We start from the raw sequence: 25,929 nt of genomic DNA on the forward strand, positions 1-25,929 counted from the left end.
GTACTGACAAGTACAATGGCAATCTGGCTGGAAGAATGAAGCCATCTGTGCTGATGGGGCGGAAGGCAGCTGTCTCCCTTGCTCAAAGGCTGTGAGTTGACAGAGGACAACCAGATGCAGCACCCAGTGCAGACACTGGAGACAAGGGGACCAGTTCTCTATTTTTCTCACACAGGACTGCTCAGACTCACAACAGCACTGATACTTGACACAGACCACAGAGCAGCTAAACTGCAGCCTCAAAGCAAGGGCACTCGGTGTCAGTCTGGTGATGCGCCTATACACCCTTCGAGAACATATGTGTGAGTGCGTGTGTGCGCGCACATACACATAATCACTCCACACGGACATATAAACATTTGTACATATTTTAACCATCAGTGTTCAAGGCTCATATGTTAAGGCATACCACAAACATTACATCTCTATACCAGCTCCCTGCACTGGGCTGGCGGGCAGGCAGGCAGGCGTCCTCGCTCATCCGAGCTCTGTCATGCAGCCCTATAGGTGCAATCACACTCTGGCCCAGCTGCGCAGAATCTGCAACTGGCATGTGAGAACTCCTGCCCCGCCCCCTCCCCGCCCCATCTCCTACTCCGCCCCAGCCCTACACCGCCCCCGACCTCTAGTTCTCACTCACAAGGCAATGTCCTCCTCCACAGCCTGAGGGGGTGGGTGGGAAAGGAGGCCCAAAACCCAGGTTCTTCCTTCGGTTGCACCTTGCTTGGTTCTCAAATCCAGCTCAGGACTTGAATGACACAAGGTGTTACAGAGAAAAAGAGCCAGCCTCGGAAAAGCAAGCCCCCAATAAGTCCTATCCCATCCCTGCCAGCTGGGGGTGGAGAATGCTGGCTAGGATGTCAGAAGTGGGCTGGGCTGGGTGGATCGGAGTGCCTCCCGAGGGTCCTTGCAGAGAACAGCAGCAGGTGGGGGGAGGCGTGGTGAGGACGCCTGAGAGCCGAGAAAGGGACGGAGGAACAGGATCCAGGAAGAGGGGAACGCAGACGAAAAGAGGAAGACAGAGATAGTCAGGGAAGAGACAGAAACCCGCAGAAGGTGGTACCAGAAGGATGGGTTAGTGATGGAAAGTAGACAGAGGCTGAGACACAGAGAGTAGGAGACCCAGAGAGAGAAACAGAGGCCCTGGGATTGGGAGGGGAAGTAAAAGACAGCGAGAGAAGTGAGATCTAGGGATGGGGAGGGCACAACCAATAAAGTCTAAAATGGCCCGAGTGGGGTCTGCAGGTGGCGGCTGAGGAGGTGGTGGTGGGGGCACAGATCAGGGAAGGGGGTAGGAGCATGTGGAAGGGGTTCCTAGGAATCTCAGGGATTAGGAAGTCGGTTTGAGGTGGGAATGCGGAAAGCAGGCAAGATTGGGGACCTGTAGAAGGAGGGAGAGGAGAGTAGCAGGTCCTGGCTACTGTGGCGCTGGGAAAGACCCCCAAATCCCTGCCTGCTAAGGATAGCGTGGATACCACATGCAGCGCTACTTTGTCTGGGCTGTCTGGGGTCCCTGCCTAGAGTCTCCGTCCATTCTCTTCTTAGGCCCCCTGCCTACGTGCAGCCGGCTGTCTTCTCTCTTTCTAACCTGGCTCTGCCGTCGGGTTTCTGTTCCTCTGCATCTCTGCGTCTGTCTAGGGCTCTGTCCGGATCTCTGTCTGGGCCCTCCATCCCCAACCTCCCCCGCCTGGATCTGTAGCCTCCTTGTAATTTCCACACCCAGTTCCTCTGTCAGGGGCTCTCTCAATCTCTGCTTGTCTGTCCCGGGATTCTGTCCCTTCTAAGTGTCTCATTCTCATCACTGCACTGTTCCCCGCCCTTTGAGCCCCTCACTCTTGAGCAGAGTGGGTGGGGGGCGCTGCGGAGGGAGCTGTGTGTTCCCAGCGCAAAATAGACTCCCGTTGCCATGGCGACGCGAGCGCGGCCTCGAGACGCAGGCTTCGGGCTGGGTGTGCGGAGGGGACACCTGGAACCGGAACGCGGGGGCCGGGGCTCCGACGCCCGTGTCCCAAGGGGCTCCGGAGGATGGATGGAACTCCTAGGTCCCCGGGGAGGGTGTACTGGGCTAGGTAACTTGTGGGAGGGGGCTGGGCTGCTAGGATCTGCGGCGGCGGTGGGTGAGTTTGATTGTCAATGGGGTTGGACTGGTCCTTGCATCTCTGGTGGACACGGGATGCCTTCAAAGGCCCCCAGGCTGGGGATGGAGTCTGCGAATCTCGGGTGAGGGTTTGACGCGGTGGAGGCGGAGGGGCGTCTGTAGAGTTTGAACACTCTGATCTCCAAGGGGCTGCAGAATTCTGCGTCTTGGGCGAGTAAGGACCACGGAGCAGCAACTGTCCATCCCATCCATTCACATACTTGTCCATTCCTCCCCATCCCTCTTTTTCCCCCGTGCCTCAGTTTACCCCTCCTCACCAGGTACGGATGCGCTCACCTCACTTTCCGGATGCGGGACCTTCAGGGAATCGGGGGTGGCAGCGTGGGGGCCAGCCAGGGTAGGCAGAGCGAGCGCGTGTCTGCCAGCCCGCGGGGCTGGGCGCGCGCGCGCTGATGGGGGTGGGGGCGGCAGGCTGCGTGGTGGGGACCCTGGCCGGCAGCTCTTTCTTTTGCAGATGCGCACCGGCCCCAGTGCAGATGTGGCCGCTGCCAGCCCTCGCCTGTGTCTCGCGCCGGCTTGGAGCTTGGAGAGGCGCCTCCCCCACCCCACCTGGAGGAGACCCCACTTTCTTCCTCCCACAGACCCTTGTAGCCCCCGTGATGCCCCCTAAACCCAATAATGGTTCGGTCCTCAGTCACATAAATGTTTATTCTCCGAGACAGGGTCCCAGTTGTGACATTTGTTCCCCCTCCTTTTCCCGCTTCGTGAAGTGGCCCGGGGCCCAGCCCCACCTCCACCTTTCTCTAAACCAATTCCCACCCAGCATCAAGGAATTTCATTTGCATTTCCGGGACCAGCTGCCCAATCGGAAGACAGAACCACGCCTCCTCTCCCACGGGGGCGGTTCTCCTGGCGGACTGCACCACTCTTGGGATCCATGGATGAAGGAAAAGTCATCCATCAACGTCTGGGTGACAAGGAGGGTGGGTGCTTCCTTCAAGTCAGGTCCTGGAGTTGGGCAACAGGGAGTTTTTCTTGCCTTGGAAGAAGCCTAACAGTCCGATGTCTGTGACTGGCTCCTTGAGGATCTTCTGAATCTGCAGGCAAAGGAGATGAGGAAGTGAAGAAGCCCTATCTCCGGAATAGAGAATCTGAGGAGCACCTCTTCATCTTGATCTCCCTTATTCTGACAGCATCGCTTCTCCAGTCAACTACTTCTTTTTCCTGTTTTCCAGGTGACCTCTCCCTCACACTTGCCTGGTTGAGCTGTTCCCCGCCATCTTGGTATGCTCTTGCCTTGGGACCACTAAGAGCAGATGGTTTGGGTTATCTTGTCTACCTCCATGTCCATCTTCTTCACTAGTCTCATCTTTCCTGGGTCATTCCTTTAGCTCTCAGCTCTCCCACACACAGACCCAACGAACTCATGAACTCTCAACGAATTTACACAACTCTCTCTTGGTGGAACAAGAATAATCAACCACATTACTGGCAATCAAACAGTCCAGCCAAGTTTATCTCCAGAAAATTATACCAAAAAATGCAAATCCTGCACCTCCACTTCTCTTCCCTGGTTAAACCCCACCACTGTTTATGGGATTTGTTGGTTTCCCTTCTTTGTCCCAGGCCACATAATGTAATCTTTTGACTATTCACCAATTTGATGGTGGCCAGCTCCTGTACTCTTTCTTTCTCAATGAAGCATAGTTGAGGTTTATTAAAGATATTTTAATATAGAGTTTAGGAACAAAGAGAGGTGCTTTTTCTCTTGCTTGTGGCCCCAGTAGTCTATGGAATTTCCTGGTAAGAAGATAAACACCAAAGCATGGATGTAGACTTCTCTAAAAGGGAGCTGACTCCTAACCTGCGCGCGCACGATCTGCGGCAGAGGACAGCACTCTCCCCACATGAGTTTTATTTCTTTGTTGATGTTGATTTGGTTGGGATAGAACCCAGGGCCTTGCCAAAGCTAGACAAGTACTCTGCAGACTGCGTGTGTGTGTGTGTGTGTGTGTGTGTGTGTGTGTACGTACATGTTTATGTGGGTATGTAAATGTATGTGAGAGAGAAAGAGACAATGGCTCGGTTATTGTGAAACGCCAAATCTTTCCTAAGACGTGGCCCAGGCTCCCTCCTCCCTCTCCTCCCCAACCTGACAGTATTGGCCACACTCAGCTACAATTATTGGACTGAGGGAAACACAGCCCTAGCTTCCTGGAAGCAGTATTCTCCTAGCAGCCTTAAGATGAAGATGTAGAACTCTCAGTTCCTCCTGCACCATGCCTGCCTGGATGCTGCCATGCTCCTGCCTTGATGATAATGGACTGAACCTCTGAACCTGTAAGCCAGCCCAATTAAATGTTGTTCTTTATAAGAGTTGCCTTGGTCATGGTGTCTGTTCACAGTAGTAAAACCCTAACTAAGACAATACTCATCATCAACTCCTTTCCTAAGCTCCTCCCAGATAAACCCACCTCCCCATCCCCGTCAATGGTAGCTGTGCTTTTTACTTTTAATAACCAACTGATTCCAATATGTGCTGCTCATATACTTTGTGGAGTGTGAGACCACACCCTTAAAGACAACTGTCTCCCAGAAGCTGTCAACTGTCCATAGGATTGGCTTTGTATCACCATGCTGTGATGCAAACTCCAGGAAGGCTGGACACTATCCCTGTCCTGAGTGTACCACAAGGGCTGGCAGGACAGATACTCAATAGAGCTGTATGAAGGTAAGGTAAGGTAAGGTAAGGTAAGGTAAGGTAAGATGACCTGAATGTTCAGCTCTGGGGTTTCCCCATCATTTTGAGGGTTCACAGACTCAGCATAGGGGCCTTGGACCTTGTGATGGTTTGTATAGGCTTGGCCCAGGGAGTGGCACCATTAGGAGATGTGGCCTCATTGGTGTCACTGTGGGCATGGGCTTTAAGACCCTCATCCTAGCTGCCTGGAAGCCAATCTTCTAGGTGTCTTTGGAACAAGAGGTAGAACTCTCAGCTCCTCCAGCCCCACGTCTGCCTGGACTCTGTAATATTCCCACCTTGATGACAATGGACTGAACCTCTAAACCTGTAAGCCAGTCCCAATGAAATGTTCTTATAAGAGTTGCTTTGGTCATGGTGTCTGTTCACAGCAGCAAAACCCTAACTAAGACAGAAGTTGGTACTGGGAGTGGGGTATTGCTGTGATAGGATAACCTGACCATGCCTTTGTTTGAAAGAATGTGAATTTTGGGACTTTGGATTTGAAAGCAGTGGAATGTTTTAAGTGCAACTTAGTGGGCCATCCTAGTAGGAATATGGAAGACTTGTTGCGGAGGGTGATTTGAACTGTGGAAGCCTGGCTCTAGAGGTCTAAGAAGAGAAGAATTTTAGTATGTGGCCGAGAGACTGTTCTTATGATATTTTGGTAAAGAATGTGGCTACTTTTTGCCCTTCTCTGAAGAGTCTACCTGAGGCTAAGGTAAAGAGATTAATATTAATTGCATTGACAAAGGAAGTCTCAAAAAAGCCCAGCAGAGACTTTGTCCTCTGGTTAAGTCTCATGAAGAGCATTTTGAACAAGCGTAGCAAGCTTAGAAAGGAAAAAATGGAAGCTGAGTCAGGAGGATTATCAGGAGTTAGAGGTCAGTTTGGGCTATAGATCAAGATCCTGGTTAAAAATAATAAAAGCCAGGCAGTGGTGGCACATGCCTTTAATCCCAGTACTCTGAGTTTGAGGCCAGCCTAGTCTACAGAGTGAGTTCCAGGATGGCCAGGGCTACACAGAGAAACCTTGTCTCAAAATACAGAACAAACTAACCTACCAAAACAGAACAGAACGGAACAAAACAAAACAAAAAAGTAGGAAAGAAAGAAAGAAAGAAAGAAAGAAAGAAAGAAAGAAAGAAAGAAAGAAAGAAGAGGAGGAGGAGGAGGAGAAAAGAAGGAAGAAAGAAGGAGGAAAGAGGGAGGAGGAAAGAAGAGAGGATGGAGAAGGAGGAGGAGGAGGAAGAGAAGGCTCAGCAAAAATTTCTCAACAGGTAAAAATACTTCTGATACCAGCCCAGCCAACTGAATTCAATTTCCCAGATAGGAGAGAACTGACTCCCAAAAGTTGTTCTCTGATCTCACACCTGCACGTGCACCGCAGGGCCCGCACTCATGCACGTGCACACACACTTTTTTTTTTTTAAGGAGGGCTGGAGATACAGTTCAAGTCACTAAGGTTTTTCCCTAGCAGGCACAGAGCCCTGGGGTCTGTCACCAGCACTATATTTTTAAAAAAATAAAGCACGGGGCCAGAGAGACAGTTCAATTGTTAAGGATGCTTGCTGCTTTTACAGAAGACCAAAATATAGTTCTCAGCATATCAGGTATCTCACATTCCCCTGTAACCCCAGATCCAGGTGGTCTGATGCAGTCTTCTGGGGTGCATATCCTGACATACATGCACACACATACACATAAATAGAAACACAAATCTTTAAAAATGCGGGTGCTGGAGAAGGCTTACCTGTTAAGAATACTGGCCTATTTCCCAGAGAGCCTGGGTTGGATTCCCAGCACACACTTGGTGCCTCTAAACTGACTATCATTCCAGTTCTATCGAGATCTGATATCCTTTTCTGGCCTTTGTAGGATCTGTGTGAATTTTGTCCCCATATATACATGCAGGTAAAACCCATATACACATAAGATAAACATAGATTACTATATATGTATATGGGCATGGCGTATTCAGCTGTAATTGCAGCACACAGAAGGTAGATCAGAAGTGCTAAGTCATCCTTAGATACAGAGGGAGCCTGAGGTCAACCTTGTCTCAAAAACAAACAAACAAACAAAAAACAAACAACAAAACAAAAAACCCAACAACAACAAAGTGGGGTTGGAGAAATCGCTCAGCAGTTAAGAGTAGTGGCTGTTCTCCCAGAGGACCCAGATTTGAATTTGACTCCTAGTTCCCACATTATGGCTCACAACTGTCTATAACTTCTGTTCAGGAAATCTAATACCCTCTTCTGGCCTTTGAGGGCACCCAGACACCAGGCACACAAGTGGTGCACATACATACATACATACATACATAATACATACATACATACAGGGAAAACATAATAAGACAAAGACAAAGTAAAAATAAAAATGACAAGAGGACGAGAAGCCTGTCTCCTGTGCCTGGGTGACAGAGGAGGCCTCACCTCCTTGAACTGTGGGTGGGCAGCATCCTTCACCAGCTGGAGAATCAGCACCTCGCTCGTGGACAGAAAGACGCCACTCTGCTGCATTCGGGCCAGTGCCACGAGCCGGTTCATCTCACTGCGGAGGGAGGGCAGGAGGAAGAGAGGCAGAGTGTCTACATTGTATCACATCTGTGTTGTAGAGGACAGTTTCCTCTCAACTGGAACCTTCCCTCCAGGGACGAGGGAGAGGCTCATGAGACTCAGGAGGAAAACAAGAGGCCATGTGCAGGGCTAGGGAGATGGCTCAGGGGTTAAGAACACTGGCTGCTCTTGCAAAAGCCATGGGTTCAATTCCCAGCACCCACATGGCAGTTCATGGTCATGACTCTAGAGGATCTGGGGCTCTCTTCTGACTTCTGCAGGAATGCCTGTGTCCTTGTTTACATAGATATAAACAAAAAAAAATCATACACATAACATAAAAATGTAAAAGGCTACATGCCCAGGAAAGAAGAAACTAGGAAGAGTTTCAAAGGCTCTTTCTTATCCTGCTTTATAAAAGGGGCCAGCAACCGGGTCAGTCAGGAGACTGACTAGCTGCGGGGCAGCCGGGGAAAGAGGGAAGGAGCTGGAAGAAGTTCTCAGCCAGGCGAGCTGGCTGCAAGCTGTGCAGGGGCAGCCAGGCCCGCAGCTTTCATGAGTCCTACACCTGTGTTGTTTCTCAGTCCATCCCTCACCCATACTCCTGTGAGTGAGCCCAAGAAAAACTCATGGGCCTGGTTGTGGTTAAGAGCACTGGCTGCTCTTCCAGAGGACCCGAGTTCAATCTCCAGCACCCACATTGGAGCTCACAGGTATCAGTAACAACAAATTCCAGGGGAATATGACACCCTCACACCAAAGTACATAAAATAAAATATTCTTAAAATTAAAAAAAAAATAGGGCTAGAGAGATGGCTCAGTGGTTAAGAGCACTGACTGTTCTTCCAGAGGTCCTGAGTTCAATTCCCAGCAACCACATAGTGGCACACAACCATCTGTAATGGGATCTGATGGCCTCTTCTGGTGTGTCTGAAGACAGCTACAGTGTACTCAGATAAATCAATATATCCTAAAAAAAAGTAAAAAAAAAAAAATTAAAATAACTCATTGTGTCATTGAGTTCAACACTGCTGCAATGGTTGCTTTGGTCTGTAGTCTATCCCCTTCCTGGGTAGGTGTCTGTGAGTTGGGATTCCCAAGGACACATCTGTTACAACAGTAGGACACACACGACCAGTACCTCAGGTGTCCCCAACATACACCACAAGGTGACCTTCTCACCTTTGAGAAGAACAGGCATCCACTGCTACATGAACCTGTAGCCCACGGTCCAGGAGGTCCAGAGCTGTGTGCTAAGGCGTAGAGAGGAGTCAAGGTGAGACTCAGAGCAGAACTATGGCCCCACAGGGGGAGGCGAGGATCCTAGGCCAGAAGTGGAAACTGAAATAGCAGATGAGGAAGTCTCAGGTCAAGGCTAGGGCCCCAGGATAGAAGAAAAGACAGAAGGGAGGGCAGGAAGATTAGATAGCCCTGAGGACAAGGAGCCTCACCAAGATGCAGCCTTGGGTCTCAATGCCACAGAGTAGCACGGACTGCAGCTGGGGCAGTTTGTCCAACTCCTGTTGAAGCGGGGGCACCATGCTGAAGGACGTTTTGCTCATGGTTCGCAGACCCTGAGCACCCAGCTCGGGAACTGTGGGGCCCAGACCTTGTGGGTAATGCTCTGTCAGCAAGACGGGGATTTCTAGCATCTGGGCTACCTGTATGGGAGGGAAGACATTGTGCTAGAACCCAAGGATGCAGGCTGACGGCCAGATTCCTGAGTCTGAGAGATGAGAGTGGGCTTGGGACCCTGTGTTTGAGTGAGGAAGGTTTCAGTCTGCATGCTCTGGGCTCTGGAACGCAAGGCTGTCTTGTACCTTAAGCATCCGAGCGGCCTTTGACACGATCTGTGGGAAGTAGAGGATTCTATCTCGAAGTTTCTCCTGCATGTCACATAGGAACAGGATGGAGGACTCTGGGAAGATCCGGCCGAGGCTAGCTTTGGCTGCTCCCATTGTCTGCGGGGTGGACAAAGGGACAGTAAACAGGGTCAGGTAGGGACAAAAGTACAGGGATTCATTGACAGCCTGAGCACTTGGCTCTGTGGCCTGTGAGCCTTGTCTTCCTGCACATGCCTCTAGGCCTTTTCACCAATTGTTATTGGCCAGGAATTCCTCCTTTTACCTCCCTCCCTCCCTCTCCCTTCTTCCCTCTTTCCCCCTCCCCTTCTCTCCCTCCCTTCCTCATGTCCTTCTTCCCTCTCCCTCCTTCTTCCCCCTTCTTCCCTCTCTTTCTCCTTTTCTTCCTCTCTGCCGCCCAGCTCATAGGTGAGGCCACTTCCCCCCAAAAGCTTTCTCTGAGCATGTCCACTCTGCTGCCAGTGTCAGCCCCTCAGACTGTATCCCCTTTCTCCTCCCCAAAGGCTGTACAATGCTGGCAAATAATTCTGTGACCTCTTTCTAACTATACCTAATGAGGCTCACTCAGGCTTCCACCCCCTGTGGAAACTGAGTCTAAGCAATAAGGTGACCTGCTCAGGGACATACAGATCTTGGACACTGTCTTTGAGATAAAAAGTGCCATGGTTGGGGATAGAGGTGGAGAGATGGCTCAGCCATTAAAAGCTAGGTTCACAACCAAAAAATATAAGAAAAAGTGCCACAGGGATTGTCTATGTAGCCCAGGCTGGGCTTACACAGAAACTTACAATCTTCTTGCCTCAGCCTCCTGAGTTCTGGGGTAGCAGGCATGTGCCACCGTGTCAGGTTCTTTGAGCTCCTTTAATGCCCAGCTTGGCCAATACTTCCCTCTAGCCCTGCTGAACCTCTTTTGGGGTCTTGAAAAGAAAGACTGGTCCCCACAGGATGGATACTAATTTGCTATAAAAATTAACATGTGCTACATCATAGGAGGACCCTCCCCCACAAATGTTATGCCTAAAGAGACCAATGCATGTGCATGCTCAGTTAAAGAGAGCAATGCATGTACATGATCAGTTAAAGAGACCAATGCATGTGCATGCTCAGTTAAAGAGACCAATGCATGTGCATGCTCAGTTAAAGAGACCAATGCATGTGCATGCTCAGTTAAAGAGACCAATGCATGTGCATGCTCAGTTAAAGAGACCAATGCATGTGCATGCTCAGTTAAAGAGACCAATGCATGTGCATGCTCAGTTAAAGAGACCAATGCATGTGCATGCTCAGTTAAAGAGAGCAATGCATGTGCATGCTCAGTTAAAGAGAGCAATGCATGTGCATGCTCAGTTAAAGAGAGCAATGCATGTGCATGATCAGTTAAAGAGACCAATGCATGTGCATGCTCAGTTAAAGAGACCAATGCATGTGCATGCTCAGTTAAAGAGACCAATGCATGTGCATGCTCAGTTAAAGAGACCAATGCATGTGCATGCTCAGTTAAAGAGACCAATGCATGTGCATGATCTATTCATATGAGACGACCAGAATAAGCCAAGTGTGGTGGTTCACACTGTCGCCTAGAGCCCAGGACAGCAAGAATTGCTGAGTTTGAGTGTGGCTTGAGCTACATGAATCCCAAGTCAGTCTGATCTGCAGAGTCTCAAGAAGCTAAAACAGAGCTGGCAAGGTGGCTCAGCGGGTAAGAGTGCCTGCCAACAACCTGAGAACGCATGGCTGAGGAGACTCGGTAAAAGGAGAAAAGCAACACCCATAGGTTGTAAACTCTCACCTCCATATGTGACACACTTCTTCCCTCCCTCCCTCCTCAACCCCTTATAAAGTAAGTACATATGGGGCTGGGGAGATGGCTCAGTGGTTAAAGGCTGTTCTTGCACAGGACCAGGGTTTGATTCTCAGAACCCATGTGGTGACTGTCTGTCACCCGAGTTCCAGGGGATCCAATGCCCTTTCTGAATTCTCTGGGCACCAGACATTCATGTGGTACACACACACACACACACACACACACACACACACACACACAAAATTAAAAACAAACAAAAACACAGAAATAGTGACAATAATGAAACCAATAAAACAAAACAAGAAATATACAGAACGGTCAATACCAGGACTGCCAGGGGATGGAAAAGGGAGAAGGGAGAATTTATGTGACTGTTAATGATTTCCATTTAGGGGAATAAAAATGTTTGGGACCTAGGTTAACAGTGATGGCTACACACATCATTCACATGCTAACGGTCACTTTTACTCTCACCTAGGTAAGAAGACTGGGAATGTGGCTCAGGTGGTAGACAGCTGGCCTCAGCACCACATAAACCTCTGAGGTGGCACAGATGTGAAATTCCAACCAGCCCAGATCAGCAGGCGCCAAGGTCACCTCCAGCAACAAAGCTGACTTCAAGGCCAACTTCAGCTACTCAAGACTCTTCTTCCAAAAGCCAAGTTTTGTTATGGTTGTTGTTTGGAGACAGGGTTTCTCTGTGCAGCCCTGGCTGTCCTGGAACTTGCTCTGTGGACCAGGCTGGCCTCGAACTCAGAGATCTACCTGCCTCTGCCTCCCAAGTGCTGGGATCAAAGGTGTGTGCCACTACTGCCCAGCCATTATTTAATTTTTTAAAAAAGATTTATTTATTTTATGTATATGAATACACCACTGCTGTCTTCAGACATACCAGAAGAGGGCATCAGATTCCATTACAAATGGTTGTCAGCCACCATGTGGCTGCTGGGAATTGAACTCAGGACCTGGAAGAGCAGTAGGTGCTCTTAACTGCTGAGCCATCTCTCCAGCCCCCATTATTTCACTTTTGATTATTATTTTCATACGTGTGTGTTTTGTGTGCATGTGCATTTATGTACCATGTACACACAGTGCCCACGAAGGCGCCAGAAGTGAATCAAATTCCTTGGAAGTGGAGTTGCAGTCAGTTGTGAGCAACCATGTGGGTTCTGGAAATTGAACCCAGGTCCTTTCAAGAGGTAGCCAGTGCTCTTAACCACTGAGTCATCTCCCAGTCCTCTAAAACTAACTTTTTAAAAGGTACTCTCCCCCTCCATCCTGCTTTCTGATACACACATGTGTGGAGGGCAGAGGTCAAACCTGGGAGTCTTTGTTCAGAAGCCATATACTCTGCATTATGAGACAGGGTTTCTCCCTGGGAAATGGGGCTCCCACATTTGGCTAGACTGGCAGGACAGAGAGCCCCAGGGACACTCTTGCCTATTCCTTCCCAGTGGTCACAGACCCAGTCCTGACTTTCTATGCAGGTGCTCAGCATAGAATTCAGGTCCTCTTACTAAATGAGCCATTTCTCCAGCCTGAGTGGGTAAATTTACATATATTTTAATACATATTACATAATAATATATTGTATATTTTTATATCTATATTAAAATGTATAACATAATCTATAAATTATATTATACAACATATAAAATGTATATAATACACATTTTATATGATATATAAAATATTACATATTATATAACATTATAATATGATTTACATTATTTATAACACACACACACACACACACATATATATACATACACTTTAATTGTATTTATATGGATGCTTTGGCTGCACATATGTGCAGTGCCAACAAAGGACAGAAAAGTATGTCAGATTTGCTAGAAATAGAGTTACCTATGGTTGTGAGTTGCCATGTGGGTGCTTGAAATTGAGCCTGAGTCCCAAGATGGTAAATTTTGCATGTATTTTACCACAATTAAAAAAAAAAAAAAAAAGAGGGCTGGAGAGATGGCTCAGCCCTTAAGAGCACTGACTGCTCTTCCAGAGGTCCTGAGTTCAAATCACAGCCACCAGGTGGTGTCTCACAACCATTTGTAATGAGATCTGATGCCCTCTTCTGGAGTGTCTAAAGACAGCTAAGGTGTACTCATATATAATAAATAAATAAATCTTAAAAAAAAAGAAAAAAGAAAAGGGCTGGCGAGATGGCTCATGGTTAAGAGCACCAACTGCTCTTCCGAGGGTCCCGAGTTCAAATCCCAGCAACCACATGGTGGCTCACAACCATCTGTAACAAAATCTGATGCCCTCTTCTGGAGTATCTGAAGACAGCTACAGTGTACTTACATATAATAAATAAATAAATCTTAAAAAAAAAAGAAAGAAAGAAAAGAAAAAAATGAGCCAGGCAATGATGTTACACGCCTTTAATCCCAGCACTTGGGAAGCAGAGGCAGGCAGATCTCGAAGTTACAGGCCAGCCTGGTCTGCAGAGAGTTGCAGTACAGCTAGGGCCGCACAGAGAAACCCTGTCTCAAAAAGACCAAAAATAATGAAAGACAGAGAGAGAGAGAGAGAGAAGAGAAGAGAAGAAAAGAAAAAAGAAGATGCAGAAGGAGGAGGAGGAGGAAAAAGAGGAAGAGTAAAGGAAGTGAGGGAGGGAGGGAGAAAAGAAGGAAGGGAGAGAGAGAGAAAGAGAGAGAGACTGGTAAATTCACCTGCCCAGTAAACTCTGCCCGCCATTTATTTTAAAGAAAAGTGAGTCCCAAAACAACTTGTGGCTCAAATGCCTGGTGAGACCCAGGCATGCCTGAATCCCTTTGCCACTCTGTCTGAGTGCCTAGGACCCTGAGGTTTCGCGAGTAACCTCAAGTGGTACCTGACTTCCCTGGAGGCTGTGCTGTTGTTCCCTGAGGTCTGCACAATTGAGGATTCCAGCCGGGCTTTCTCCACAGTTCTCTCCTACTGTGTGCAGTAGTGTGCAGATTTGTGCCCATTCATCATTTATTCATTCAATGGGATATGGAGGCCTGGGAACTGTAACAGGGCCCCACACCTTAGCACAACTGACTCTATGATGGACGTGCCATTCAGGTTGCAAAGCTCAGCAAATGGACAACACCAGCAGCCAAAACTACAACAAAGGGTTACTCCATCAAAGCCTATGGTCCTGGGGAAATCTCTAATCATACTAACCTTGCCTTTGTCTTCTGTAGCTCTGCTTCTGGCTAACTGTTCTTGTTAACAGAAGTGTGTGAACCCAGGACATGGTTTTTGTGCTTAAAAGTTCATCCCGAGAGAGGCTCAGGGCTGCACTGGGATTCTGAACATCAAGACACTGGGGGCCTCAGAGCCCTTTGGAGCAAGAAGAGCGTTGGAGATTGGATCTTATGCTTTGATTCAATCAGGAATCTCCGTGTCCAAACGCTAAAGTTTCTTGTCCCCAGTTGGTTTTTGATCGATCAATAAAGATGTCAACAGCCAATGGCCGGACACGAGGCGAGGACACAGAGAGGAACAGGGCAGACTGCCATGACTTAGGGTAGAAGCATGGGACGCAGGAGATAAAGCCAAAGATCCATATGATAGATTTCTGGTATGTGGCCACTGGCCACTTCCCCAATTGACCTGGGATAGCAGGGGAAGGTTTAGGGGTGCCCAGCCTTTGAGGTAGCGAAGACATTTTAAAAATGAGCTAATGTGTAAAATGTGTCCTTCATTCTCGGATTCAAAGATAGCTTCTGGTGGGTGCGTGGGCGCGTGGGCGCGTGGGCGCGATCCACCAGGAGCACAAAGCGGTATAGCCAAAACTCACCGGCACAAAAGAGTGTGGTGGTCAGGAGCCCCTGGGGGGGCACAATCTGAGATGCTCCAGGTTCGCAGTCCTCACTCTGATCAGTCACTGCCTAGCACTTCAGAGGGGTCTGACACCTCCACCCCAAAAGGTCTGTCACCTCTGCAGGTAAATCTGATTAAACGCGGCTGCTGATCCAGTGTCCCGGAACCACATGTGATACCAATGGATCTCAGGTCTGTTCAAGGTGTGTGAGTGTATGGTGGCCACTCCTGGTTGTTTTTACTCTTATGTCTCTGTGTGTGTGTGTGTGTGTGTGTGTGTGTGTGTGTGTGTGTGTGTGTCTTTCTATGTGTTTCAATCAGTTTTCCTTTTCTTTTCTTTCCTTTTCTTCTTCTTTTCTTTTCTTTTTTTTTCGAAACAGGGTTTCTCTGTGTAGCCCTGGCTGTCCTGGAACTCATTCTGTAGACCAGGCCGGCCTCAAACTCAGAAATCTGCCTGCCTCCTGCCTCCTCCTGCCGCCTCCTGCAGCCTCCTGCCTCCTGCCTCCGCCTCCGCCTCCCAAGTGCTGGGATTAAAGGTGTGTGCCACCACTGCCCAGCTCATTCAGTTTTCTTTCCCTGTATTAACCCGTTGCTTTCTCTGGTATAAGGCTCCTCTCTCCACCCCGTTTAAGATCTGTGCTCCCTTCTGTTGGGGACCAAAATCCTTTAGTCTTGGCCAGGTCATCCAGAGACACCCTCTCCACGCCCCAAAATCCTCCTCCTGTCCCAACAAGGAGCAGGAGTGCTTGCTTGTCTTGTTGCTTGACTGCTCAGTCAGGGTTGGTCCCTGTGTGGAGGTGGGGAGAGGCCAGGCCTCACATCCACCTGCACAGCCCCCCCCCATCTAAGCAGGGGGGGGGGTAGTTTCCCCAGGTCACCATTCCTTCCACTCTGTGCCTGCTCTAGCCATCCCTAGGGAAGGTGAAAAGTGCCCCTGGGCTGAGCGGGAGGGAAAGGAGAAAGCTCACGTCTTCCTTTTTCACAATTTATAAATCACCTTTCTCGGAACGGAATGAAAACACTGCCCTGGGCTGGGCAGGGGCTTGCTGCTGGACAACACAGCCTGGACAGAGTAGATTTCCCCCTTTGGTCCAAAAAGACTTTAAGCAATTTTCACTAAGTACTCTTTAGAAAGATTAGAGACTAAAAAGATTTCCTTTGTGACCCTTAGTTGGTCTCAGATACTAAAAGATAGTTATAAAAGTTAAGAAAAAAAAAGATATAAGCAGGTCCCAGTTTCTGGAAGTAGCTCAAAGGTGTTTAACAACAGAAAATGATTAGGACGAGACCTTCTGCATAGACTGAAGCCACTATCCCCTTCTCTGACGATGCGACGCAATTACATTTACAGATTTAGTGACTTACCATCTGTCAGAAGGATATCTCCTCACTGAAACTTCTGCCTCCAATCAAAAGATACAGTTGGAAAATCTCTCAGACTGGCAACAGAGACTCCCAGGGGTATGGGCAGAACCCAGCCCCACAGAACTGGTCCAACCCCAAGCTCCTAAATTGTTCAACTAACAAGTTCAGCTATATCTGTCATGATTAAACAATACCCAATGACCTCAGAAACAAAAGGGGACATTGCAATCCATACTGCCTGACTTGAAGAGACAGGCACCCTGGGGCCCTGCCAGTCACTCTGCCTCACATCTCTCCTGCCTGTGAAGAAACCTGGGACCTCTGACTCTCATGGGTCTGATTCCTCCAGAGAAACAATTTGGCTATACACTCTTTGACCTGAAAGATATGTTTCCTTCAGCCTCCGATTGGCACAGGTGACTCAACCCATTTCACCTTCAAATGGACAGACCCAGCGGGAGGTTACAGCAGGCAATATACCTGGACCAGGTTGCCCCAGGATTTAAAGATCCAGACTTCCTGCCCATCCGTCAGGCTTCCCAGAAAAATAGACTATAAAAGGGCCACGGAGGGACTGCAGCCAGAGTTGCAGACCTTGGGCTACAGAATGTGGGCTAAGAAAGCCCAACTTTGTACTTCAGAGGCTGCCTATCTTGGCTACCAGCTGAGGGGAGGCAAAAGGAGCCTGTCTCAGAGTGGATGGCTGCCGTCCTCCAGTTCCCAGCTCTAAGGATCAAGAGACAGGTTCAAGAGCTCCTAGATTCGGCTGGGTATTGGTACCTTTGGATACCAGAGTCTGTGGAAATAGCAAGGCTTCTCTCTATACAGGAACACAAAGGGGCAGGGGCACTAAGTTCCTAATCTGGACTGAGACTAAACAAAAGACAAAAGGGGTTTTAATCCAAACTTTGGGGCCACGGACATGCCCTGTGCCATACATGTCTAAACAACTGGACCCTGCAGCCACAGGATGGCCCACCTTTTTAAGATCTGCGGCAGCTACTGCTTGCTTAATAAAAGAAAGCAAACAGGTTAACTCTGGATGAAGACACGCTTTATATTCACAGCACCCATGGCATAGTTGAGGCCCTCCTCTCACACCAGAATTCTGGCTGTCTAATGACTGTGACCCAGTGCCAGACCCTACTCCTGGCCCATCCTCGAGTCTGGTTTGAGAAACCCGAAGTCGTCAGTTTGGCTGCCCTATTGCCCAACGATGCAGGTGCTCCTCCATCACTGTCAGGAGATGAAAGGCGCCGCAGGAGTTACTTTAACTGAAATGATTTGGGCCCAAGCCAGGTGTCTTAACTCAGACAACAGAAATGATTGATCTGACCCAGGCTCTCAGATAGGAAAAAAGAAAATCCCACCACCATGTACGTGGATTCTCAGTTAGTGAGCTTTTACTACTGGGCGTGCCACAGCATGATCTCCATCGAAAGAGCGCTTCTCACCACTGGAAAAAAAGGACATTTAAAACAAACAACCAAAACCCCAAACTTGGCCCTCCTATAGCCTGTTCGGCTTCTCCTATAAATTGTTGTCTTCCACTGCTGGGCTGCTGATCTGGCTGTCTGACAATGAGCCCTAAGACCAGTGAGGCCTATTGATATTTTGATGGCATGCCACAACCCGGTACTGCCTTATACTCCATGGTAAAGAAGAAATGGACAGCTCAAATCCACAGGTTAACAGAAGACACCAGGGAAAAGGTTCATTCAGAAACAACCAGCAGGACTGCTGGAAACTAATCTTCACCAGGCTACACCTGGGGCTCAGACTCAGGTATATTATACCGAGACTGGATAGCCTAGCATGGGTGTCTCAGCCAGATGCCAGGTTTGTGCTCAAATGAATCCAAATCAGACAGCCCTTACGCAGGAAGGGGTCCAAATGAGAGACCCACACCCTGGCAGACTCTGGGAGAACTGACTTCGGTAAGATCCAGCCTGCTGGGGGAGGATAGCTTTCCAGGGTGGATAGAAGCCTTCCCAATCTGAGTGAAACTGCTCAAATAGTAGCTAAAATGCTCCTTCAGGAACTAGTCCCCAAATATGGCCTCCCCTTAGCAATAGAGTCTGACCACGGCCTGGAGTTAATAGCCCAAACCACTCAACAAATCTGAAGCTTTAGATGTAGATTGAAAACTTCATTGTGTGTATAGACCTCCCTCCCTCCCTCTACCTCCTCCTGAAACTTGTGTTCAGTATGAATGGGGGCTATGGTCCAACCACCATGGTCCTCAGGCCTGGACCTAGAAACTAAGAAAGACAGAAATAGGCAAGTATTAGCTAATGTGTCCATAAACCAGCAACTCATATTCATCTTGGCCTTTAGACACTGATGCCCACTTTAAATGTCTTGTACTGGAGAAAGAGAAAATATGGGGTTCATTTTTTAGAATGGAATTCAGAGTTTACATTTCTAAGCATGCCCCGCAGCTGGCCCCCTAGTTGCCAGGCAGAAGGGAGAAGTTTCCAGTGGAAAAACTGGGTCTGTGAAACTGAGGGTTCCTGAAAACCCTCAGGAATCAGACTGCACCACAGGAAGGGATCCTAAGGGATCATTCCCAACCAGAAACCGGCCAGGAGTGCTGGTTTTGCTTAGACTCCCAGACACTGTACAATAGAAACGAACCAGACTGTCAGCTCATTGCCAGACAAAACTCTGAGACTGGGGGCAGCCAAAATTAACTTTAGAAGACTTATAAGAAGTTAAAACTTGGGGCTGGTGAGATGGCTCAGTGGGTAAGAGCACCTGACTGCTCTTCCGAAGGTCCAGAGTTCAAATTCCAGCAACCACATGGTGGCTCACAACCATCTGTAACAAGATCTGACACTCCCTCTTCTGGAGTGTCTGAAGACAGCTACAGTGTACTTACATCTAATAAATAAATGAATCTTTAAAAAAAAAAGAAGAAGTTAAAACTTGTCTACTATCCTGAAATCTTTAACCTAGGCACATACCCTTATTCTGATATTTGCTATTGTGCCTTATGGGTTAATTCATATGGATAAAAACAATATTACTGGGCCTCTGAGACCACTTGGTGGGCGTGTACTAGTGGTTTGACTAAATGTGCCTCTTACAATGCTCTTCAAACTAAGTACAGAGATTGATCAGGACTTAGAGGTGTTAAAAGTTTCAGTTTCTGAATTAAAATAAGTTAGATTCCCTTATAAAAATGGTCCTACAAAATTGGAAAGGCTTAGATTTTTCATGATAAACACAAAATAAAACAAGAAGAAGAAGAAGAAGAAGAAGAAGAAGAAGAAGAAGAAGAACAACAACAACAACAACAACAACAACAACAGCAATAAGAAAAACCCCTATGTATGGCTTTGGAAGAAACCTGTTGTTTCTGGGCTAATTGATCAGGAGTAATTAAAAGTGGTGGTTTTTTGTTGTTGTTGTTGTTTTGCCATGGATGGGGAAATAATTGGTCTCTGTTCTCTTGGTTCCCTGGTTAGCCACTCTGCTATCAGCATTGGCTGGGCCTTTAATTCTCATTCTGATTGGACTAACATTGAGGCCTTGCATCTTAAACTAAAACAGGACGAGTCCATCATTTGACTCATTGACTAAGATCACTGGGGACACCCACTGGCTTAAGCAGGACCACTGAATGAAGAAGGAGACACTGCAGGATGAGTTTAGGCTTCTTAGCTGCAGGGGGATCAGCTTTTCAGGGACCAAAGTCTGAAGCACTTGGCAGAACCTCTTTCTTGTTACACAAAGGGCACCTTGAGCAAGTCAGTTTCTGCATGCCAAAACCTCTCACTCATCTAGGTTCTGTTGGGACCATTACCTAAGCTTTCTCAGCCATAAGAGACTTCCAGGTTTGCCCGGTATGTCTCTGGACTAAGTTGTGCAAAGGCTCTGAGACTCCTTCAAAGAAACAAGTCTAGGATAACAACCACTGACTGTGTGCAAAAGGTTACTTCAGAGCCTGGGTGCCATTGCTCTGAGTTAACACCAGATACAATGGCTCTGCTAAAATTCTGCTTCAACACACGTTTAATCTCAGTACTCCGGGAGGCAGAGGCAAGCAGATCTCTGAGTTTGAGGCCAGATTGACCAAGGCTCAAACAAAACAAAACAAAACAAACAAACAAACAAACAAACACCCTGTCTCAAAAAAACAAAACTTGTGAATCACAATATGACTGAACTTTGGATCCTTCTGCCTCCACTTCCAGTTCTAAGATTCCAAGATTTATTTATTTATTTATTTATTTATTTATTTATTTATTTATTTTTACTTTATGTGTATTGATTGGTCTTGTGCCTGCATGTATGTCTGTGAAACACATGGATGTCATGGTGAGAGAGTCCAGAAAAGGGCGTCAAATTACCTGGAGCTGGACTTACAGAGAGCTATTAGCCACCATGTAGGCGCCAGCTTCCCTCTTCTTTCAAAAACACTGAAGCAGGGAGTGCTGGCACACCTTTAATCACAGTAATTTGGAGGCAGAGGCAGGAGGATCTCTGTGAGTTTGAAGCCAGGCTGATCTATAAAGAGAGTTCCAGGACAGTATTGCTACGGTTACACAGAGAAACCCTGTCTCAAAAAGAGAAAGAAAGAAAGAAAGAAAGAAAGAAAGAAAGAAAGAGAGAGAGAGAGAGAGAGAGAGAGAGAGAGGGAGGGAGGGAGGGAGGGAGGGAGGGAGGGAGGGAGGGAGGGAGGGAGGGAGGGAGGAAGGAAGAGCTATAAAATCAGAATAAATGTGTTGGGTATGGTGAGCATGCTTAAAATCCCAGCACTTTGGAGGTTTATCTGGGTGGTGTGCCAAGAGTTGGAGGCCAGCCAGGACTGCATAGTGACCTTGCCTTAAAAAAGCTAACCAAGAAGAAATCTAAGATTGCATAACGTGTAACAGATTGTCCAGTGAAGAATGAATACAAGCTTTGGAATAAAGTCAACAGCTAACAAAAACAGCCTGTGGGGATGAGGTTCAAAATTGACAGACACTTCTGTTTGACCCAACATCTTCTCCCAGACCTGAAAACTGAGATAGAAGCCCTGCCCACACGACCACAGCCTCTAGACTCCCCCTTAGCCTCAGCCCAGTCATGTCCCACCTCAAGGCCCCTGCTCCCCATTTCCTGGAGGGCCAGTGAGTGTCTGTGTTCCTCCACCTACCCCTGTGTGTGTGTGTGTGTGTGTGTGTGTGTGTGTGTGTAAGTGGGAGCATATACATGAAAGCACATGTGGAGATCAGAGCCCAGCCTCATGTGTTGGCGGTAACCTTCCACACTGAGATAAAGTTTCCTGTTTTCTGCTGCTGTACAAGCCAAGCTAGCTGGCCAGGACACTTCTGGGGGAGTCTCCCATTTCTATCTCCCATGTCCCAGTATGACCACTGGGATTACAGTTCCATGCTACTGTATCTAGCTTTACACGAGTATCAAGGAACCAAACCTAACTCCTCAGACTTGAGTGGCCAATACCTAACCCGTTGAGCAATCCACCCAGTGCCCAGAGGGCTCCTTCCCACTCCTGGGGCTATCTTCTGGTTCTGAGCACAAGGGACACGGAGGCACCACGAGACATTTCTGAGGGGTGGATGAGCTAGAGAGACACACAGAGGATCACAAAGACCTAGCAATCTGCTGAAGGCAGCAGGGAGCTCCGGAGGGACCAGTCTAGAGGCTCAGAACGTCTCATAGCCTGACAGGCATGGTCACCATCCTCAAAGTGACGGAGACACAAACCCTCTGATCCAGAAATCTGTCCCTAAGTATTTATCTGACAGGGACCAGGTTATTATTAATCACAAGACTCTTTGACAGGGCTCTAGTGATAAAGGGCCACAAATTCCCAAATGTAGCCAGTTAGGCCACAGACACTTGCAGTCTGGCCACCTGGTGACCCATAATGCCTTACATAACAGACACTAATAATGTTTAATGACCTATGGCATCATATCCACTCTCAACCACTGTGTAGAGCAGAGAGCTTCTCATGGACTCAAGGCTGGCCAGGGACTCACGTCAACCCTCCTGTGTGAGCTGTTTAAATCCTGGGATTCTAGGTATGGAGTCACTGAGCTGTGATTAGATACATATACTTCTTTCTTCCTCTCCCTCTCTCTCTCTCTCTCAAGTTTTCCACTTTGTGGTTTGGGGTGACCTAGAACTTCTGATCCTCTAGCCTCCACACCCTAGTGCAAGAATTTATCAGCATACAAGTGATTCATGCAGTACTGGAGATCAGATTCAACACCGTTTGCCACAGAATCTTGCTAAATCGCCCAAGGGCACCTGGAATTCAACGAGCAATTCTCCTGCTGAAACTTCCGGAAGGAGTAGCTGGGATTACAAAAACTGCAGCCAGCCAAATTCTCACTGTGGATTCTTTGTAGCCAAAAACAACTGCAAGGGAGGTCTCCAACACAGACATTTAAAAAACAAAACAAAACAAAAACAAAAAAAAACCAAACAAAAACCCACAAACAAACAAACCTGCAAGGGAGGTCTCCAACACAGATAAAAAGTGCGCCAGTGAAATGAAAAGCGCAAGAACGGTATGGCAAACTCCCATCTGTGCTCCCTGAATGGCAAATGTAGATTTTTTTTTCCTTAAAAATTTCTATTTATTTATTTAGTTTCTATATGGGAGAGGGTATCCATGCCATGGGGCATATGTGGAGGTCAGAGACAAGCGAAGGAGTCATTTCTCTCTGGATCCCAAATGTGTGTGTTGATCAGATTTACTTTTAATTTTAAAAAAATATTTATTTATCTATTCCCTGTATATGAGTGCTCTGTCTACATGTATGCCTGCATGCCAGAAGAGGGCAGCAGATCCCATTACAGATGGTTGTGAGCCATTCTGGAAGAGGAGCCACTGCTCGTAACTGCTGAGCCATCTCTCCAGCCCGGACTGGGTTTATTATATGAGTGTTTGACCTGAGACTGCATAGCCACATGCATGTAGTGTCTGTGGAGGCTGGAAGAGGTAGTCGGGTCCCCTGAAACTAGATTTAAAGACGGTTGTAAACCACCGTCTGGGTGCTGAGTACCAAACCCAGGTCCTCTACAAGAGAAACCAGAGTTCTTAGCCACTGAGCCATGTCTACTCGCCCCCCCTTCTCTATTCCCCTCATAGGTTTTTAAGGCTTATGTCCCAAGGGCTGGGTTCTTGGCTTGGGAACCCATTTTTGGGAGGCACAGTGTGAAGGAAATGAGCAAGGGGGCTGGATGGAGTTCAGTGGTAGAGAGCACTTGATTTGCCTGGCTTTCATGACAGCCAGGCTCAGTTCGCCAGATTTGATCGAGATGGACTGGGGACACAGATGGGAGAGGATCCACGATGCTTTAGGGAGAGCGATACAGAGGAGCACGTAATTGTGAGAGAAGCGGGGACCACAACTCCTGGAACCAGGAATTTCAGGCTGTGTGACCCTGGGTGAGTTTCCCTTCCTCTCTGGGTCTCTTTTTTTCTCCAGGGTTAGCTCACTGGCGGGGTTGATGCAAAATTTGTCTCTAGAGAGGGTTGGGGACTCTCCCCGCGGGTCTATCCTGAGACCAAATGGAATGCCATTCCAACCCCCGAACCCGACACCCTGCAAAGCTTCCGTTTCCCGGTCTGAATGACGGGATGGTGGGTTTGCAAACAGCCAGCAAGTAACGAACCGGACTTACTCGAAGGTCCCAGGTTCGAGTTCGGGCCCCTTTTCCAAGAAGTCCCGTGACCTTTTCCCCGCTGGATTCCCACTGACCCCGTACTGGGCCTCCTTTTTGCCCTTTGTAGACACGTAGTCAGAGCCGCGGGTCTACACCCCCGCGCCGAGCCAACCAATCGGCGTTCGCCTCACTCTGTTCTACTCCATCCTGTTAATTCGATTGGTCTGAAGAAACTGGAGCAGGCGGAGAGACAGAGGGTAGGACCAATGAAAATCCACGGAGGGAGGGCCTTGGCTGAGAGCTCGGCTTCTAACCCGGAAGGAGGGTGAAGAACGACCAGAGAGCTAGAGGCTCAATCTTGGCTAGTGTAGGGTTCATGGCACCATCCACTCCATCCGGGGCGACCGGGGAGAGGTGATGCTTTCTGTAACCTAGCTCTAGGAAGGCTGAAGCACGAGTATCGCCAGTTCGAGACTAGCCGGGACTGCGTGGTGAGACCCTGTCAACCAAAACAACAGCCGGGCATGGTGGCGCAAATGTTTAGTTCCAGTAATCATCATAAACCGATGATTTAGTTAATGGTTTAGTTCCAGTACTCAGGAGGCAGAGGCAGGCATAATTCTGACTCTACAACGCGAATTCCAGAATAGCCAGTACAACACGGAAGTAAGTCCTGTCTCGAAAACCCGAAAGTCAAACTAAGAAAACAAAAGAACAAGCCTCGTAAGACATTTTCCCCCACTGCTTGCCAGTTAGCTTTTTCTCCAGGAATTCAGGACTTGTCTCCTTGGGTGGTCTATATAGAAAACTGACTCTGTACTTAGAAGTGGGGGTTAAGAGAGAGAGGATTACTTCATCCAGATATATAAACCTGGTATGGTGGCTCAGGGCCGGTAATCCCAGCGTTCTAGAAGCTGAGGCCTTGAGTTCAATGAATAAGAAAACAAAAGCTGATTACGGTGGCTTAATACCCATGACCCCAAGTACTCAGAAGTGGAGACAGGAGGATTTCTTCACCTTGAAGTTATGAGAAAAGGGCTAGGCATGGTGGCTAACGAGGACTGTAAACCCAGCACTTGGGAGGCTGAGTGTGGGTGAGGATCTTTTGGGGGAGAGATATATATATACACAGAGTTCCAGGTTAGCCTGGGCCACAGAGTGTGACACTGTCGAACAAAGAAAAAGAAATAAGGCTGGAACTGTAGCTCAGGTGGCAGAGTCCTTGCCTGGCATGAATAAAGCCTTCGCTTTAGTGCCCAGCACTGTATGCATGGGGGTGGGGTGAGGGTGGGAGAGATGGGGGATGGGATGGGACTGGGAAGGCAACCGGCAGAGGTTCAAAGTTGGTCTCCCCAGAACAGTGAACTCAAGTGCATCCTGAAACTGAGCCTCAAAAACAAAATGAGCTGAACAAAGATTAAAAACAACAAGCCAGACAGTGGTGGAGGCTCACAGTCGCCTGTAATTCTACTTCCAGGGGCTCAGACACCTTCTTCTGGCCACTTTGGCACTGAATGCATGTGGTAAGCAGACACATGGGCAGACACACACCCAAAATTTTATAAACACACACACACACGAAGAAAAGAACCAGGCATGGTGGTACATACCTTTAATCCAAGCACTCTGAAGGCAGATGCAGGCAGATCTTTGTGAGTTAGGATGTCAGCCTAGTCTACAAAGTGAGTTCCAGGACTCCCCAGAGCTACATAGTGAAACCAAGGGCAGGTGTGTGGGTAGCGGTAGGGGTTGGTAAAAAGAAAAAGAAAAGAGAAAAGAAAGGGCAAATGCCATCACTCTTGTGTTAGAGTCTATAAAGTTAATTGGCAGGTGCTGGCTTCAGTTCCCTTAACAGCTATTCACACCATGTACGTTAGTGCCGACACTGAGCCTGTGGCTCTCGCCTAGCGTAGAATGCACAACTGGGAGGTACCTGTGCCTGGCATTTCAGGAGATCCGTGGGAAGTGGGAAAGCCTGTGAAACCCATAAATAACACAGGCTCTCCCCTCCTCACCCCCAAAGCCAAAGGCAGCCCCTCCAGAGTTCCCACCCTTGT

The 25,929-nt window shown here is 48.2% G+C and overlaps 2 protein-coding genes and 1 long non-coding RNA gene across 10 annotated transcripts in view; 1 reads left to right on the forward strand and 2 right to left on the reverse strand.

The window, feature by feature from the left end:
* The window catches only part of Shisa7 (shisa family member 7), a 19,316-nt gene extending 16,620 nt beyond the window's left edge, over positions 1-2,696 (reverse strand). For 2 of the 6 annotated variants that reach the window (XM_030242416.1, XM_006539775.4), the window contains exon 1: positions 2,435-2,696. The gene's annotated coding sequence lies outside the window, so the exon portion shown is untranslated. The other 4 variants (NM_001290291.1, NM_172737.4, XM_017322147.2 and 1 more) reach the window with 3 other exon arrangements.
* Positions 1-2,815, forward strand: part of Gm36127 — a 7,903-nt gene extending 5,088 nt beyond the window's left edge. For both annotated transcript variants that reach the window (XR_881804.2, XR_003946604.1), the window contains one exon: positions 2,613-2,815. This is a non-coding gene — a long non-coding RNA (predicted gene, 36127). The remainder of the gene's footprint in view (positions 1-2,612) is intronic.
* Isoc2b (isochorismatase domain containing 2b) lies at positions 2,789-24,009 on the reverse strand. 2 transcript variants are annotated; one of them, XM_006540328.3, is made up of 6 exons: positions 16,244-16,300; positions 9,223-9,363; positions 8,854-9,063; positions 8,585-8,655; positions 7,280-7,397; positions 2,789-3,195 (listed from the first exon to the last, which is right to left on the reverse strand). In XM_006540328.3, the coding sequence occupies exons 1-6, from the start codon at positions 16,244-16,246 to the stop codon at positions 3,100-3,102; spliced, it is 639 nt and encodes a 212-aa protein (XP_006540391.1). In that variant the 5' UTR covers positions 16,247-16,300; the 3' UTR covers positions 2,789-3,099. The 2 variants fall into 2 exon arrangements, with proteins under 2 accessions (XP_006540391.1, NP_080434.1); NM_026158.2 differs by lacking the exon at positions 16,244-16,300 and adding an exon at positions 23,891-24,009 and having other exon boundaries at positions 2,790-3,195.
* Positions 24,010-25,929: the final 1,920 nt, after the last annotated feature.

This window comes from Mus musculus, chromosome 7, assembly GCF_000001635.26.
Source record: "Mus musculus strain C57BL/6J chromosome 7, GRCm38.p6 C57BL/6J".
Lineage (NCBI taxonomy): Eukaryota > Metazoa > Chordata > Mammalia > Rodentia > Muridae > Mus > Mus musculus.